General features: G+C 41.9%; 1 protein-coding gene across 1 annotated transcript; it reads left to right on the top strand.

The window, feature by feature from the left end:
• Positions 1-2,777: 2,777 nt before the first annotated feature.
• On the top strand, positions 2,778-15,421 carry plppr3b (phospholipid phosphatase related 3b; the record flags this gene model as incomplete). Its single annotated transcript, XM_080536331.1, has 7 exons — positions 2,778-2,858; positions 4,164-4,349; positions 4,903-5,032; positions 5,305-5,500; positions 10,017-10,074; positions 11,126-11,299; positions 14,021-15,421. The coding sequence occupies 7 exons, from the start codon at positions 2,778-2,780 to the stop codon at positions 15,419-15,421; spliced, it is 2,226 nt and encodes a 741-aa protein (XP_080392457.1).
• Between the last annotated feature and the right edge of the window lie 216 nt (positions 15,422-15,637).

Genomic DNA, 15,637 nt, shown 5'->3' with positions numbered 1-15,637 from the left:
GGTTGAACAAAAATATTGTATGAAACGTTTAGGAATTGCAACCATTTTTATACACAGTCCCCTATTTTCAGGAGCTCAAAAGTAATTGGATAAATGAACATAATCATAAATAAAATGTTCATTTTAATACTTTGTCGAGAATCCTTTGCAGACAATGACTGCCTGAAGTCTGGAACACATGGACATCACCAAATGCTGGGTTTCCTCCTTTGTGATGCTTTGCCAGGCCTTTACTGCAGCAGTCTTCAGTTGTTGTTTGTTTGTGGGTCTTTGTGCTTTTAGTTTTGTCTTCAGCAAGTGAAATGCATGCTTGATCGGGTTGAGATCAGGTGATTGACTCTGGCCATTGCAGAATATTCCACTTATTTGCCTTAAAAAAACTCCTGGGTTGCTTACGCAGTATGTTTTGGGTCATTGTCCATCTGTATTTGAAGCACCATCCAATCAACTTTGCTGAATTTGTCTGAATCTAAGCGGACAGAATATCCCTCAGCACTTCAGAATTCATCTGTCTGCTTCTGTCTTCTGTCACATCATCAATAAACACTAGTGACCCAGTGCCATTGGAAGCCAGGCATGCCCATGTCATCACACTGCCTCCACGTTTTTTTTTTTTACAGATGATGTGGTATGCGTCGGATCATGAGCCGTTCCAAGCCTTCTCCATACTTTTGTCTTCCCATCATTCTGGTACAGGTTGATCTTAGTTTCATCTGTCCAAAGAATGCTGTTCCAGAACAGGGCTGGCTTTTTTAAAATGTTTTTTGTCAAAGTCTAATCTGGCCTTTCTATTCTTTAGGCTTATGCACCTTGTGGTGAACCCTCTGTATTTGCTTGTGTGAAGTCTTTCTTTTATGGTACACTTAGATAATGATTATGCCTACCTCCTGGAGACTGTTCTTCACTTGGCTGGATGTTGTGAAGGGGTTTTTCTTTACCATATAAAGGATCCTGAGATCATCCACCACTCTTGTCTTCCATGGACGTCCAGACCTTTTTGTGGTGCCGAGCTCACCAGTGCGTTCTTTTTTTCTCTGAATGTACCAAACAGTTAATTTGGCCACTCCTAATGTTCCCACTATCTCTCTGATGGATGTTTTGGTTGTTTTCACAGCCTAAGGATGGCCTTTTTCACTTGCATTGAGAGCTCCATTGACTGCATGTTGTGCGTATACAGCAACAGCTTCCAAATGCAAATGCCACACTTGGAATCAACTCAGACCTTTTACCTGCTTAATTGATAAAGAAATAATGAAGGAATACCCCACACTGGCCCATGAAACAGCTTTTGAGTCAATTGTCCAATTACTTTTGGTCTCTTGAAAAGGAGGGATATACATATTAAAGAGCTGTAATTTGATTTTTTTTTAAATTTGTAATTTTCCTTCCATTTGGATGTGTGAATACCCTTACCCTAAAGCTGAGAGTCTGCACTTAAAGCCCATATTCATTATATAACTCTAACCTAAAGATGTTTTGGTAAACAGTTAAAATAACACAAATTCTGTCTGTGTCCAAATATATATGGACCTAACTGTACCTTTTCTGGAGGTCTTGTATGACTGAAACATCCAAATGAATCTACTGGGAGCAGTCTTCTGGCAGTGTGCGGACTCTACTTCTTTGTATTGTAGTATAGTTAGGCTACCTGCAAGAACTTCAATCCACTTTCAGCCCTGGCTATGATTTTTAAAAAATAAAGGGAAAAAAAAGTATCAAGCACCGCAGCGCACTCAGTACGTTTAAATGCTTTGAAAAGATGCATAATGTTAATTGACAAGGCAACCCTAACCCTAACACTATAACAATAATATGATCCCCTGAAGGAATGAGTTATCAGGTCTTCAGAATGTCTCTAAAACAAGCAAATTGCCACTGGGGGCTTCATAACTTGAGAAGAAAGCAACCAAATCAGCATATAAGTGGTCAATAGAAATACTATTTAGTTTCAACACATGCAATTCTGGATTTTTTTTTATGTTGGAGAATTAAAATGCTTTTCATGGTCAAATATATTTATTACATTTCAATTTTTTCAATTGTGTTACAAAAAAGTGCAACCGCCGCATTTTGTAATAACCTGCACAATATGTAATACATTTATTACATAATAAGGCAAACACTATTACATTTTGCGTTCAGGCGATTTATTACATAATGTGCAGGTTATTACATAATGCGGTGTTATTACATATTGAAAGTTACTTTTTATTACATTTTGGGATTTTATTACATAATGTGCAGTTATTACATAATGAGGCTTAACATGCCCAAATCATCCCAAATTCTCAGAAAATACTCCATGACTTTATTTAAATGACTGTTCAGGCATGACATTTCAAACATGCTAATTTAGGATCTATTGACTAACATTTTGGGGGGTTAAAAACAGTTAACGGTTAGTGACCCTGCCCAGATTGAAGAGAATCAAAGTGTGGACTGAAGTTTGTTCTTGCTTCTTACTCTGAGAAATACTAATTTATAAAAATAAAAAAAAATAGATTCCTGAGTTTTCTTTTTGCTTTTTCCAGAACTGCTAGCTTGTCCTTGTACCTGAGGAACTTAAGGACTAAAGTATAATCCTGGGTCTATCACCATTGGCAATAGCTTTCCCAGACAGGTGTGCTTGTTTACTCCATTTCAATCAGCATGTGGTTCAGTTGTAACTTTTCAGAAATCTTAAAAGAAAGCTTACTGACTTTTTAAAATCCAGTTTACTTAAAGTTACCTTTAACCTTCTGTGTACTTTCAGGTTGGTCCCCATCCACCCCATCACAATGATTTCCTCAAGAGACAAGCCCAAAAAGAAGCCTCCAAAGGATAGCCTGACTCTACTACCATGCTTTTATTTTGTAGAGGTGGGTAACACTACAATTGCCTTGTAATGTGATTGTATCTTCTTCCTTAAAAAAATAAAATAAGAACGTTTGTGAGGATCTGGGCGAGGGGGGCATGGCAAATCTTTTTAGCTGCCTGAGGAAAAACAGACGCTGACACATGGTGTGACCATGTTAAGTCCTAGGTGATGTGGGCACAGAGGAACTTGAAGCTGCTGACTCTCTCCACTGCAACCCCACCAATATGGATTTTTTGTGTGGGACTTAACTAACCACTCAAAGCCCTTCATGATGACAGACATGAGTGCAACAGGGCGATAGTCATTAAGGCAGGTTACCTTGGTCTTTTTGGAACTGCAATGATTGTGGTCACCTTAAGACAGGTGGGGATTACAGACTGGGACATGGAGAGGTTTAATATGTCCATGAAAACATCTGCCAGCAGGTCAGTGCATGCTCTGAGGATGTGGCCTAGGATGCTGTCTGGGCCGGCTGCTTTGCGGATGTTGACACACTTGAAAGCCTTCCTCACGCCATTATGGGGGGGGCTTGTGTTTTTCCCCTCAAACCGAGCGTAAAAGGTGTTGAGCTCTTTTGGTGTAGAAGCAACATGCTGTCAGATACCTGTATTCATCTGTAGTCCATGCTACATACTTCTCACATCAGCGCCCTGGTATTGTACTCGACCATGTCCCTGTATTGCCTTTTTGCATCTCTGATTCCCTAAGTTGTATCTGGATTTATTTTATTCATCTAAATCCCCAGAGTTAAATGCGATGGTTTGTGCTTTTACCAGAGCAGCGAAGTCACCGTTGTTAAGATCTGTATCTCATCCAAAGATATTGAATTGGGGATATCTTCTATCATTAATGGCCAATGATCTGAAAGTATTTGATCAATATAATTGGTAATCAAGAAAACAATGGATTTTTTAATGAATTGGGAAATGACCAACCTTTTACCTCAGTGTTCCGTAGGGCCCAGTATTCCCCAACTTTTAATCCCTTTTTTTGCTATCAAGGATCAGATCAATTTTTCTGATTTTGAGCCGGTTTTTCAAAACATTATCGGATAGGATCCAGATAACACAAGATCAAGATCACAGGATCTGGATTTTCAATTTGTTGTAAAGGCCTCGATCTTGCTATCTACTGGCCAAGGTAATGTTACAACATTTTGCTTAGCAAAAAGACATGAATGAACTCTGTGAAGAAAGGTAGTGAAGACAAAAAAAGACAGCGTGTCACTTGTAAGTTAATGTATTCACTCATCTGCATAACTCATAAGAGAATACATTGACAAAATTCAACACCTCCTGTTTCATAGCTACCCATCGTGGCTTCTTCTATGGTATCGCTCTACCTCCTGGAGCTGACAGACCTGCTCCAGCCGGCTCAGGTGGGCTTCCGTTGCCATGACCGCATGCTGAGCATGCCCTTCGTTGATGGAGGGGACGAGCTCATCCCTCTGCTCATGCTGCTCAGCCTGGCCTTTGCTGGGCCTGCCGCCTCAGTGAGTACCTCTAAATAAATGCACATACCAGGGGAGGCTGGTGGAGGTAGAAATCAGAGGGCAAGCTCATTGTAATGCATGGAATGGAATGAGGAATTGATTACAATGAACCTGTCTTCTGATTTCTCCTTCCACCAGCCTCCAATGGCACATACATTAAAAGTACATGCACACCAGAGGAGGCTGGTGGAGGTAGAATCGGAGGACAAACTCATTGTAATGCACATGTTTTCTATGAATTACAATGAGCCAGTCTTCAGATTTCTACCTCCATACACGCGCACGCACGCACACAAACACACACACACACACACACACACACACACACACACACACACACACACACACACACACACAATCTTTAGATACTAATATATAATACAATCATTCATTAGTCATCTGAGCTGCTGTATCAATGACTTTGTCTGTTTATGTCAGATCATGAATGAATGAATGAATGGGCACATTCATCATTCATTCATTCATTCATATAATACAATCATTCATTAGTCATCTGAGCTGCTGTATCAATGACTTTGTTTGTTTATGTCAGATCATGATGGGAGAGGGACTGATCTACTGTATGCAGTCCCGTCTTAAGATCCGGCCAGGGGTTGAGGGAAGCATCAACGCCGGGGGGTGCAACTTTAACTCCTTTCTACGGCGAACTGTGCGCTTCGTAGGTATGGTTCCACTCTGATTCTAATTCATGTGACCTGTGTAGGAAAAATTGTACTGGGGAATAGCGAATCTGTCTTCTCACTCTTTATCTGCCTCTTTTACCCGCTTACAAATGTTCTACCCTTTCTTTGTTATTTATTTTGTCTCTCTCACTCTCACTTCACCTCTGTTCTGTCAATGCTTACAAATTAGAATAGATTAGATTAGATTCAAATCGTAAATCTCATTTCCCCCCACCCCTTCTCTCTCTCTCTTCCCCTCTCTCCCTATCTAGGCGTTCATGTTTTCGGGCTGTGTGCCACTGCCCTTGTGACGGACGTGATCCAGTTGGCCACTGGTTACCACACCCCTTTCTTTCTGACGGTGTGCAAGCCCAACTACACGCTACCCGGGGTGGCCTGTGACAAGAACCCCTACATCACCAAAGACATTTGCTCCGGCCAGGACCAGCACGCCATCCTCTCCGCCAGGTAGGTGTTATCTAACCTAGGCTCCCAGTCTTTCTCCTCACCTTGGTCGGAAAGTCTGGGGAAATTTTGAGGCAGAAGTGCGTTGGGTGAGGGGTGGAGACTGCCACACTCCCAACCAGTCAGTAGCAACTCAAAACAGAATAGCCATCATTTTCACTGATTTTCACTTCATGGATAATGTTCCAACAACCAAATTATAATTCTATGAATAATAAAAACACTTAAGCCATTTTAATTTTCAAAGATATAGCTTTCTAGTAATGTTAAGTTGCTAACACAGACTAATTTGCTCTTTTCAAGAGTAAAAAGGGGAGGGGTTGTTGTTTTCGAACCATCACTTCTGCTCAAAGCCAATCACACTGTGCAGCCAGCGCTCCATTCTGACTGAATGGCTAATAACAATTTCTCGAGACCTCCAAAGGAGGCGTGAGAACAACCTGATTTGGAGGTATGGCTACGCAAGATAGTTGTTATCCAACCACCTTATCAAACTGCATTACCAACTACATTACCCACGTTTAATGCAGCCAGTGACTCCTCTCTCATATCCACTGATCAGGCTTGATCCAGTACTCTTGTATGGTCTCTGTTTTGCCTTTATTCATTGTCGCTAGATAGTCATAAGCAATCTTAGGTAACAGATCACAAAATAATTGGGTTTTGGAGTAAGCAAGACATCAGTCAATAGCACATACTGTACAGTCATGCACTGTAATGAAGGCTGGGGGTGGTGGTGGGAACAGAAACAATGGCAACACTCTCATAGCATAGTAACGCTCAACAGCACCAGCAAAAATATTGTAGGCAGAGTTCTCCCCAAAGAATGTGGTGCTGTGCCATGCTGTGAAGTTGGAGGCACCACTATGTAAACATTTCAAGGCAAATTAAATTAATGTGTGTCACATACATACAGTGCCCTCCACAATTATTGGCACCCCTGCTAAAGATCAGTAAAAAGGGCTATTCAAATCACCTTTTGGTGAATTAGCTTAATGTCACACTGATTTTTTTTAAACATCCAACCTTTTATTGAAGTAAATTTATTTTGAAAAAATAAATCTGCCATCAACAAATAATTATTTCTAAGAAAAACACATGTATGTTTATACGTGTTTATTTATCGTTAATTTGTGGAATCTATAGGAACTTTGTAAGTGATCTGAAATTGTTCCTAAAATACAACCCGTGTATTTTGTAACATTTATTCTCTATAATGCTTTTCAGTGTGCCCATCTACAGTTACAAGATGGTAGAATATTTTGTTATGATGAAATATTTATGTCATATTGCTTGCTAACTAGCTATATACATGGTAAACGCTATATAAATGGTCTCTGAGACAGATACAGGGGTTGTTGTCCGTTTTCGAACTTGATGTGTAGCCTACACCTCGATGACCCCTGCTTCAAATATTTTTTCAACAACATAAAACATGTTTTACATTTAGTATTTTGCATATGTTGTTTAGGTCTAGGGGGGGGATTTCATCGCTAAAGGAAAATCCAGTCTTATTTTGATAAGTCTCGCTAATTTCAGTGAGAGTTCCGTTCCCTGAATGTGGCTTAAAGAAATTGTTGCTGAGTAACCATGGCAATGTATGCCTCAGAACTAACCTGGTACATACCTGGTTAACTGTTAAGAGTAAGTTCCATGTGTACGGCCCATGGGGTCACATGGTAGAAAAACATTATTTGATGTGTGAATCCATTCCCTCTGTTTAGTAATTCATTCCCTCGGTTTAGTAATTTGTTAGGGTTAGGGTTAGGGTTAGGGTTAGGCCCTACGAGCCAGAACGATCGCAAGGATTAGGGTTAGAATCCTTGCGATCGTTCTGGCTCGTAGGGCCTAACCCTAACGGATTACTAAACCGAGGGAACGAATTACTAAACCGAGGGAACGAATTACTAAACAGAGGGAACGGATTACTAAACCGAGGGAACGGATTACTAAACCGAGGGAACAGATTTACTAAATCAAGGGAACAGATTCACACATAAAATATTATTATTTGTATTTTTCTACCATGTGACCCCAGGGGGGCTCCGTACATGTGTGTCAAAAATGTGCAACAGGCGGAAACAAAATCCTGGAAAACAGTTCCGTCAAGTGTCTTTTCGGAAACATTAGTCCGACCTAATGTGACGCAGCATGGAATGTGACAAATGTGACAAAGCATGAATTTAGATTTACTTAAATTACAAAAAACATATTAATGAAAATAAACAAGTTAAGATGGTTAGATAGATAGGTACGTGTATAAGCTTGCATCATTAACAGCAGAGTGGTGTGTTTGGCGCAGAGGTTAAGGCAATTAGACAGTCCCTTGTTCGATCCCCACCCCCGTTTTTTGGAGGGGGCATTTAGCAGAAGCCTTCATCCAAATCGACTAATCCCTAACCCTAACCCTAACTCTAACCCTAACCCTAACCCTAACAAATACATTTGTCAGTAAGTAAGTGAATCATCTATCCATCATGAATATCTATCCATCAGTCATCGTCAAGTGAATCGTCTATCCAGCTTAAAACACCTCAGCCAATTAGGCTAATTAACAGTAAATGCATTGTAGTTATGACAGTTCTCGTAAATTAGCCTACACCATAATTTTAAACATACATTTTTTGATTAGATTAGATTCAACTTTATTGTTATTGCACATTACAAGTATGAGACGATGAAATGCAGTAAAAAGTGTATTTCTGAAGCAGGATTTGAACCCCCACTTCAAGAGGAGACTGTGATCTGACCACAGCGCCTTAGACCACACCACAATCCTCACATTCTGATATTATCTAGCCTGCTGATAATACAGCAACAGTAGTGAATGTTAATGTATTAAAACATTTAAATAAAACAATAAGTAGGCTAGTATAGCGTACGCATTTAATCTGTCAGCAATTTTTTTGCCATGCCATCTCCCATGCCTTGTTGCGGCAGTATTGCCGTTTTTGGTGATTACTTCTTATTTTTAGTCTTCATAAAGCTCCAAGAGCAGGGCTTGTTAAGCTGCTGCACAGAACACCGCACTGCGCTCTCATTTTCACTTATTGTTTTGTCATAGTATGTTCTTTTCGACAAGTGGCTGTTCTGGGCAGATGTTCTCCATGTACGCGGCCAAAGCAAGACTTTACAAGCCTGGCCAGAGTTAGCTTTGACGAGACATGGCTACATTTTGTTAATGAAATGAGTCTTAAGTCACAGTCGACGTTAAGGCTGCATTAAGGCTGCGTTTACACCGCCAGGTAGAAGTGACACAATTCTGAATTGTTGCTCACATGTGGCACAGATCGTATATGTAACAAAAGCACATTGAATCTGATATTCTCAGATCTGATTCAGGCCTCAATCTCATACCGGCCTCAATCAGATACGAATCAGATATGTGTAACTTCGACTGCAATCTAACCAGGCAGGTCGCATAACTCTCAATTCCAATTTTCATGTCATTGAAAATACAACGGTCTTCGCATTTTAATGACGTTTGATGTGAGTTTCACTCAGTTCAACAGTGAAGTGCTCTTTCTTCTCCACCTTAAAAGGTGTGCAATATGTTGTGGACCTCTAAACGTACTTCGGAAAGCAATAGCTTTATATTATAATCTATATAAAAGGGATTATAATTTCTGTCTAATTTGCATCCATTGCAAATACCGGCTGTCTGTTTACTTCCGTTTTCGGTAACCAAAGCGTGTACGCATGCGGGATGTTTCAAGTGTTACCAGTGTAAGCACTGGTATCGGATATGGGTCATTTTAAAAAGTAGATGTAAGCAGGCGTTCAAATTTTTTTGGATAGAGGCACTAAATTGGAACTAGGCATTACGACCTGCAGCCTAAGTGTAACCAGGCTTTTTCAATTAAGAGCTGCTTTATTTAGCGACGTTGATGAAATACCCCCCAGGTGGTCAGACCCCAATACTGAAAAAAAAGAAAAAAAACACAATCTTTTCATAATCATGAATCATCTATAACAGAAAATGTGTTTTGCCCAACATTTTTTTACAATTTACATTAAGTGGTATTTATTCCCAAATCATTTGAATTATCATTATTGCACACAGATGGACTCTGTTCAACTTGTTGCAGAACGTACACAAATGATTGTGTGTGTGTGTGTGTGTGTGTGTGTGTGTGTGTGTGTGTGTGTGTGTGTGTGTGTGTGTGTGTGTGTGTGTGTGTGTGTGTGTGTGTGTGTGTGTGTGTGTGTGTGCAGAACCTTTCGCATTTGAACTAGTTTAGGAGTGCCAGAGCAAAGTGGTTGTTTCTTCATGTACGGTAGTCGGATTTTCCGTTTTTATTTCTATATAATCTCACTATAATCCACTAGTCTGTGAAGGTCATTGGCAACATTTACTGATTAAATGTATTGTCATTTCAGACAACACATTAATCATTCCCAAAATTCCGGTAAATTACAAATGTCCTGAATGTTTCCAGGAAAGTTTTTAAATTTACCAGGAACATTCCTGTCCTTTGCTACCCTACTCATAGCTAACATGTTTCTTCTCCCGTGACAGGAAAACCTTTCCCTCCCAGCACGCCACTCTTTCTGCCTTTGCTGCTGTGTACATATCAGTAAGTACACCACCATGAATAGCTAGTTTTATTGCTAGTAAATTAGTATTATATCTACACTCACAGGGCACATTAGGAACACTATACTATTTACTGGGTAGGGCCTCCCTTTGCACCCAAAACAGCCTCAATTCTTCGTGGCATTGATTCCACAAGATGTTGGGAACATTCCTTTGAGATTCTGTTCCAGATTTTTCAGGTGCACTTTCAAGTTGTGAGTCTCCTGTCCTACCACATCCCAAAGTGTGTGACTGGGAGGACTGGGAAGGCCACTGAAGAACACTTATTGTCATGTTCATGAAACCAGTTTGAGATGACTTTTGCTTTGTGACATGGTGCATTATAATGCTGGAAGTAGAATTAGAAGATGGGTTAGAAGATGGGTACATTGTGGCCATAAAGGGATGCACATGGTCAGCAACAATACTCAAATAGGCTGTGGCATTCAAGCGATGATGATTGATATTAACTGGCCCAAAGTGTGGCAAGAAAACATTCCCCACAACATTACACCACCTGAATGAATGAGAAGGTGTATATGTGTTCCTAATAAAGTGTTCAGTGAGTGTATATTCTTGAGAAATAGGCAATCTTTTATGCAAAAAAAACCATAGATACTTCTATTCTATGTTTATTTCGCTTAACACACTATCATTTCACTCAGAAAGTGGGCAAATTGTCTTTATGACATTCTATTTTGTAATGGAAAGGGGAAATCACTTCAATGTAATCTATTATCAAACACTTTTAGTCTGTGAAAAATGACTACATTAATGCTAATCATGAATTTATACTGTACCTACTGTATATTAGGTCAACACTTTAGATTAATTATAATTTATAAAATGTACACTATTGAACCTCATAAACTCATTGTACAGCCTACACAGATGATTTACACACTGAATATCGGTGTTAAAGGATGTTATAGTAGGTACTTATATCTTAAGCATGACATTTGCTTATGAATGAGACACATCTTATGAAGGGGTCACTAAGCTCAATTAATTTAAGGTGGGATGGTATATTGCCTACATTTTTCTGTCTCCAGATGTACTTCAACTCGACCATCTCGGACAACACAAAGCTACTGAAGCCAGTGCTGGTGTTTGCCTTTGCCATCGCAGCGGCACTTACTGGCCTGACCCAGATCACCCAGTATCGCAGCCATCCCATCGACGTCTATGTGGGCTTCCTCATAGGGGCCGGCATAGCAGCATACCTGGTGAGACCACGGCCATACTAGCCAACCTGCCATGGCAATGGGGGACTCCTACAGCACATCGAATAACATCACCTATAGCGGTGTACTGTGGTTCACTGGTTCTTATTAGAATGGCTCCACAACTCAGTGCGCTGCAATCAGGGGTTCTTAAAACACATTATGTTTGCTTGTTGGATATCTGCATGATCTGGTATTATGCACTCATTCTTGTCATTGGTCATAGCACATCATATGTACTACTTTTAGTGGCAGTACATTATTATAGTGTTATAGTGTTACAGTACCTGTACCTCCCTGTTACAGTCTCCTACAGTTCTGAAGTATTCAGTTACTACCCAATCAGCAAAGAAATGACGCCCTAGACACCCCATCTGTTTTCTGCCAGCTTCCGAAAGTGGCCGAGGTACATTTAGTTTCCCGGGCCTGACTGCCATTCCTGAGCCTTATCTTTGCCTTGAAAAGGCCAGACCCTGGCCAGCATATGGATGTGGCCCAGGTCTCAACCACACTCAGACCAAAGATGAACCAGTAGCTACAGGAACATATCAGGACCACATTACTCATATCAGTGCTGGCCCACAGCAAATTGCCAACTCTCAGCCAGGTCTGGCCCATGTAATACTTCAGTTTCTGGCACTCAGCCACATGACCAGATCTGTCCCACAATTGTCTGCTGTCTGGGTATGCTAGAAAAGTTACACTGCACTCTGGCGATGTTAAAATAATTTCTGCAGAGTGGATGTACAGTAACTGTTAGAGGACAGATAATGAACTTGGTGCTTGGTGTGACATGGCACTCTAGTCTCAGCCTTAGTTAGTCACTTTCACTTTACTGAAGAAAGGCATTCAGGAAATAATGTTTCGGAATTCGGTATTCATATTCATCATTAGTTTGTGTTATTCACTATACAGTAATCAGGCATTTCAGGAATAAAAAATGCACTGTATACTATTTTCCTCCCCCACTTAGATGACTTACCTGCAGTTAAGTTATTTTATATCTCTAGATTGCTGCTCTTATTAAAGCTTCGCACACTCCTCCCCCTCTCATCTGCTTTCGACATTCATAGGACTATCTTTCCCTCAGGGATGGATGTACGTAGTTCACTTTAATTCCAGTCTTTCTCCATCTCTCTCTTCCTCTCTCTCCATTTTGACTCCCTTGCCTCTCTCCGAATAGTGATTATTTGACCAGATTCAGGCAATATATTTCCATTGCTCATTATCTTAGTTGGAGTGTGCCTCTATACTCTTATACCCTTATACAGCAGTTCCACTTGTTTTGCCATGCTCTCAGGTCTTTTTTTGTTATTGCTAATTTTGTCCTCCCTAACCCTTTTATGGTAACACTTCCTATCCTATAATAAGTGAGCATTTACTCTGTTATTACTTGCTAACAATTGGTGCTTGTAAATTCTTGACACTGTGATCTAACAAAGTAGGTAATGATTGGTGCTTTTTGAGTAACTGAGAGGTAATCATTAGGTAGCTATAATCACAGAGATATGAGGAGCCACAGGGTTAACTGGACGTTATTTCTGTCCAAAGTTGATTTAAGCTAAACATGTCTAATGTCCAGGTCTTAGGATATTTTCGCCACACAGAGTGAAGCATGTTAGCATGTTAGCATGTTAGCTGCAAATTGGCTAAAAATGACCTTTTTAAGGAGAGTGACTGCTACACACATTCACAGTCTGACAAGATCCTCTGTCCTCGTGAATAATTGCAGATATGCATGAATAAAAACATTTGTAACACAATTTAAAATATCTTCCCACTTACTTGCACTTCTTTGCCCAGCTACTGTCACAAATGTATATTATGAAATATGAAATCACTGACATAACTGGCTACTTTGTTTCCTGGGTGGACAACACCTACCGTCTTCTAATCTCTGCTATAATGTAATGCTGCTACCCAGGCCTGGAATTTCATATTTATAGGGGCAAGGCCACTTGGCCTTCGGCCTTTTATAAAAAACAAACAACAAAAAAAACAATGATTTTAAGTAATGAATTTAACTTAAGGGTTAAGGATAACTTTATTTGGGATTTCATTTTAATACATGGTAATACAACTATCAGTGAAAAAAAAAAAAATACATTTATTTTATTTTATTTATTTCACCAAATAATGTATTAGCACAGTACAACTCACTGGTTATGTGTGCAGTGTTTCACTTGATGTTGCCCAAGAATTCAGAATCTCAACAAAAGATACTGGTGTCAAAAAACGTATTGACAGGAAAGAGGCAAAGGAGAAAACAGCGAAATCAGCTGGGGCAGTGCAGGCAGGACATCAAGGCCACTGTGGCCACAAGGCAAATCATTTTTTGAAGGGCATAAGGCCAAGCTGAGGTGCCGTGAAATTCCTGCCCTACTGCTACCATGTACTCTCAAAGTAATCTTCAGGTAATTAGATGACTCTGTAGTTTTCCCACTCTTTTTATTCCTTCTTGCTATTTCTGTCTGATATCTTTTTTCCACTCTCATTTCCTCCCTCTCCCTGTGCTCTTACTCTTATCAGAGATAGAATGCGGTGGTTGGAGCCAGCTCATCACTTCTGTTTAAGTCTGCTTTCTCTGGAGTGCAAAACACAAGGCAATAAGTAGGCAGATAAATGATAGCGAAGGATTATGACTTTCCAGAGGACACAGTGCTATTAAGCTGAGTATTGAAGGATTTAATGCAAAAAAGACCTCTCTCTCTTCTTTCCTTCCAGGCTTTTCACGCTGTAGCGAATTTCCAATCTTCTGACGATGCCGTCCACAAGCTGGCCCCTCCCCCTCAGAAGGACGACGCCTTGCGAGCTCTGACCCAACGAGGCCATGACTCCGTCTACAACAAAGGCCCTGCATCTGCATCAGAGAGTAATGATGAGATCACCACACCTGCTCCCCTTGACCGGCTAGAGGGCCTGGGGCGCCCGCTACAACGGGAGAAGGCTTCCATGGACAGTCTGAAGAGGGCCAGTGTGGACGTGGAGCTCCTGGCACCCCGCAGCCCTATGGGCAAGGAGACGATGGTGACCTTTAGCAACACTCTGCCCCGTGCTAGCATGAATGCTAATGGGGGCCTCAACGCTAATGGGGGCCCAGAGGAACCCGTGCAGACATTTCAGCCCGTGCAGAGGCGGCTCAAAGCTGTGCAGGTACCTCTGGACCCCATGCGCTCACAGCAGCTGGTGTCGGAGTGGAAGCAGAAGTCCATGGAGATGAGGGGCCTCAGCCTCAGAGATGAACCTGAGCAGGAGGCCAGCGAGGACGGCTCTGACGCGGGGGAAGAGGAGGTCGAGGAGCCCCAGGCTCCACTCTACTCAGTCACAGTGCAGGCAAACAGGGGTGTCGCCACTGCTGCCGCTGCCAGCCAGCCACCAGGAGGAGCCAGGGTGGTGGTGCCCCCCAGACCGGTGCACATCCCTGAAGCAGGACCTCCGCCGGTGTCGCCCAAGAGTGCCAAGACCCGCGCCAAGTGGCTGTCCATCACAGAGAAGAGTGGAGGAGGAGGGTCACTCCGTGGGGCGCCCAACCAGCCACGCATCATGCAGGTCATCGCTATGTCTAAGCAGCAGGGCCTCCTGCCGTCCTCATCAGGGAGCACTGCCAAGTCCTCTGAGGCCACCTCCACCTCCTCCTGCACATCCTCCACTGCCAGTGCTGACTCACCCCACTACCGCCCCCCGTCAGAGCCGCGTGAGGGCTCAGCCATCATTACAGTGGATGCTCATGCCCCCCACCACCCTGTAGTCCATGCCCCCCCTCCTCATGCCGCACCTCCCTCAGGCAATGGGAACCCATGGGAATGGAGGGGCGCATCTAATGGCAGTGACCCCCGTGACGCATATGAGCTCAACGACCTCAACCGTGGTGACAGTGGTGCTCGTGGCAGCAGCTTCCGTCCACACCAGGCCATCTCCCCGTGCTCCTCCGCTGGCGATTGTGACCCAGAAGTACTGCCTCCTCCACCCCTACCCCACACCGACCTACCGATGGATGGGCGAAGTAGGGAGTCCACTTTGCGACGCAAGACCCAACTAGTTCTTCTGGAGAGAGAGATTCAAAACCAGACTGAGCAGGAGAACTATTATAAGAAACTACAGGGAGGGCGAAGGTTTAAGGAGTAGTTTGCAAACTTAAAAAGCCTTACTGAAAAACAGACCACAAACAGCACAATACAGTACCTTAACTAGGAAGCTGGGGTCAGCTGCTATGCATCTCTTGGACTTCATGCAATGTTATCAAAGGAGTTGTGCAAAATGTCAGTTAATTCGATGTACACTAGCTTGAGGGAAATATCTTGAGTGGGTGTGAAAGTAGTCACTGGATAAGGGTTGTCATAG

Source organism: Nansenia antarctica (genome assembly GCF_963989245.1).
Source record: "Nansenia antarctica genome assembly, chromosome: 7".
Taxonomy (NCBI): Eukaryota; Metazoa; Chordata; class Actinopteri; order Argentiniformes; family Microstomatidae; genus Nansenia; species Nansenia antarctica.
This window is presented reverse-complemented; position numbering and strand designations above follow the sequence as displayed.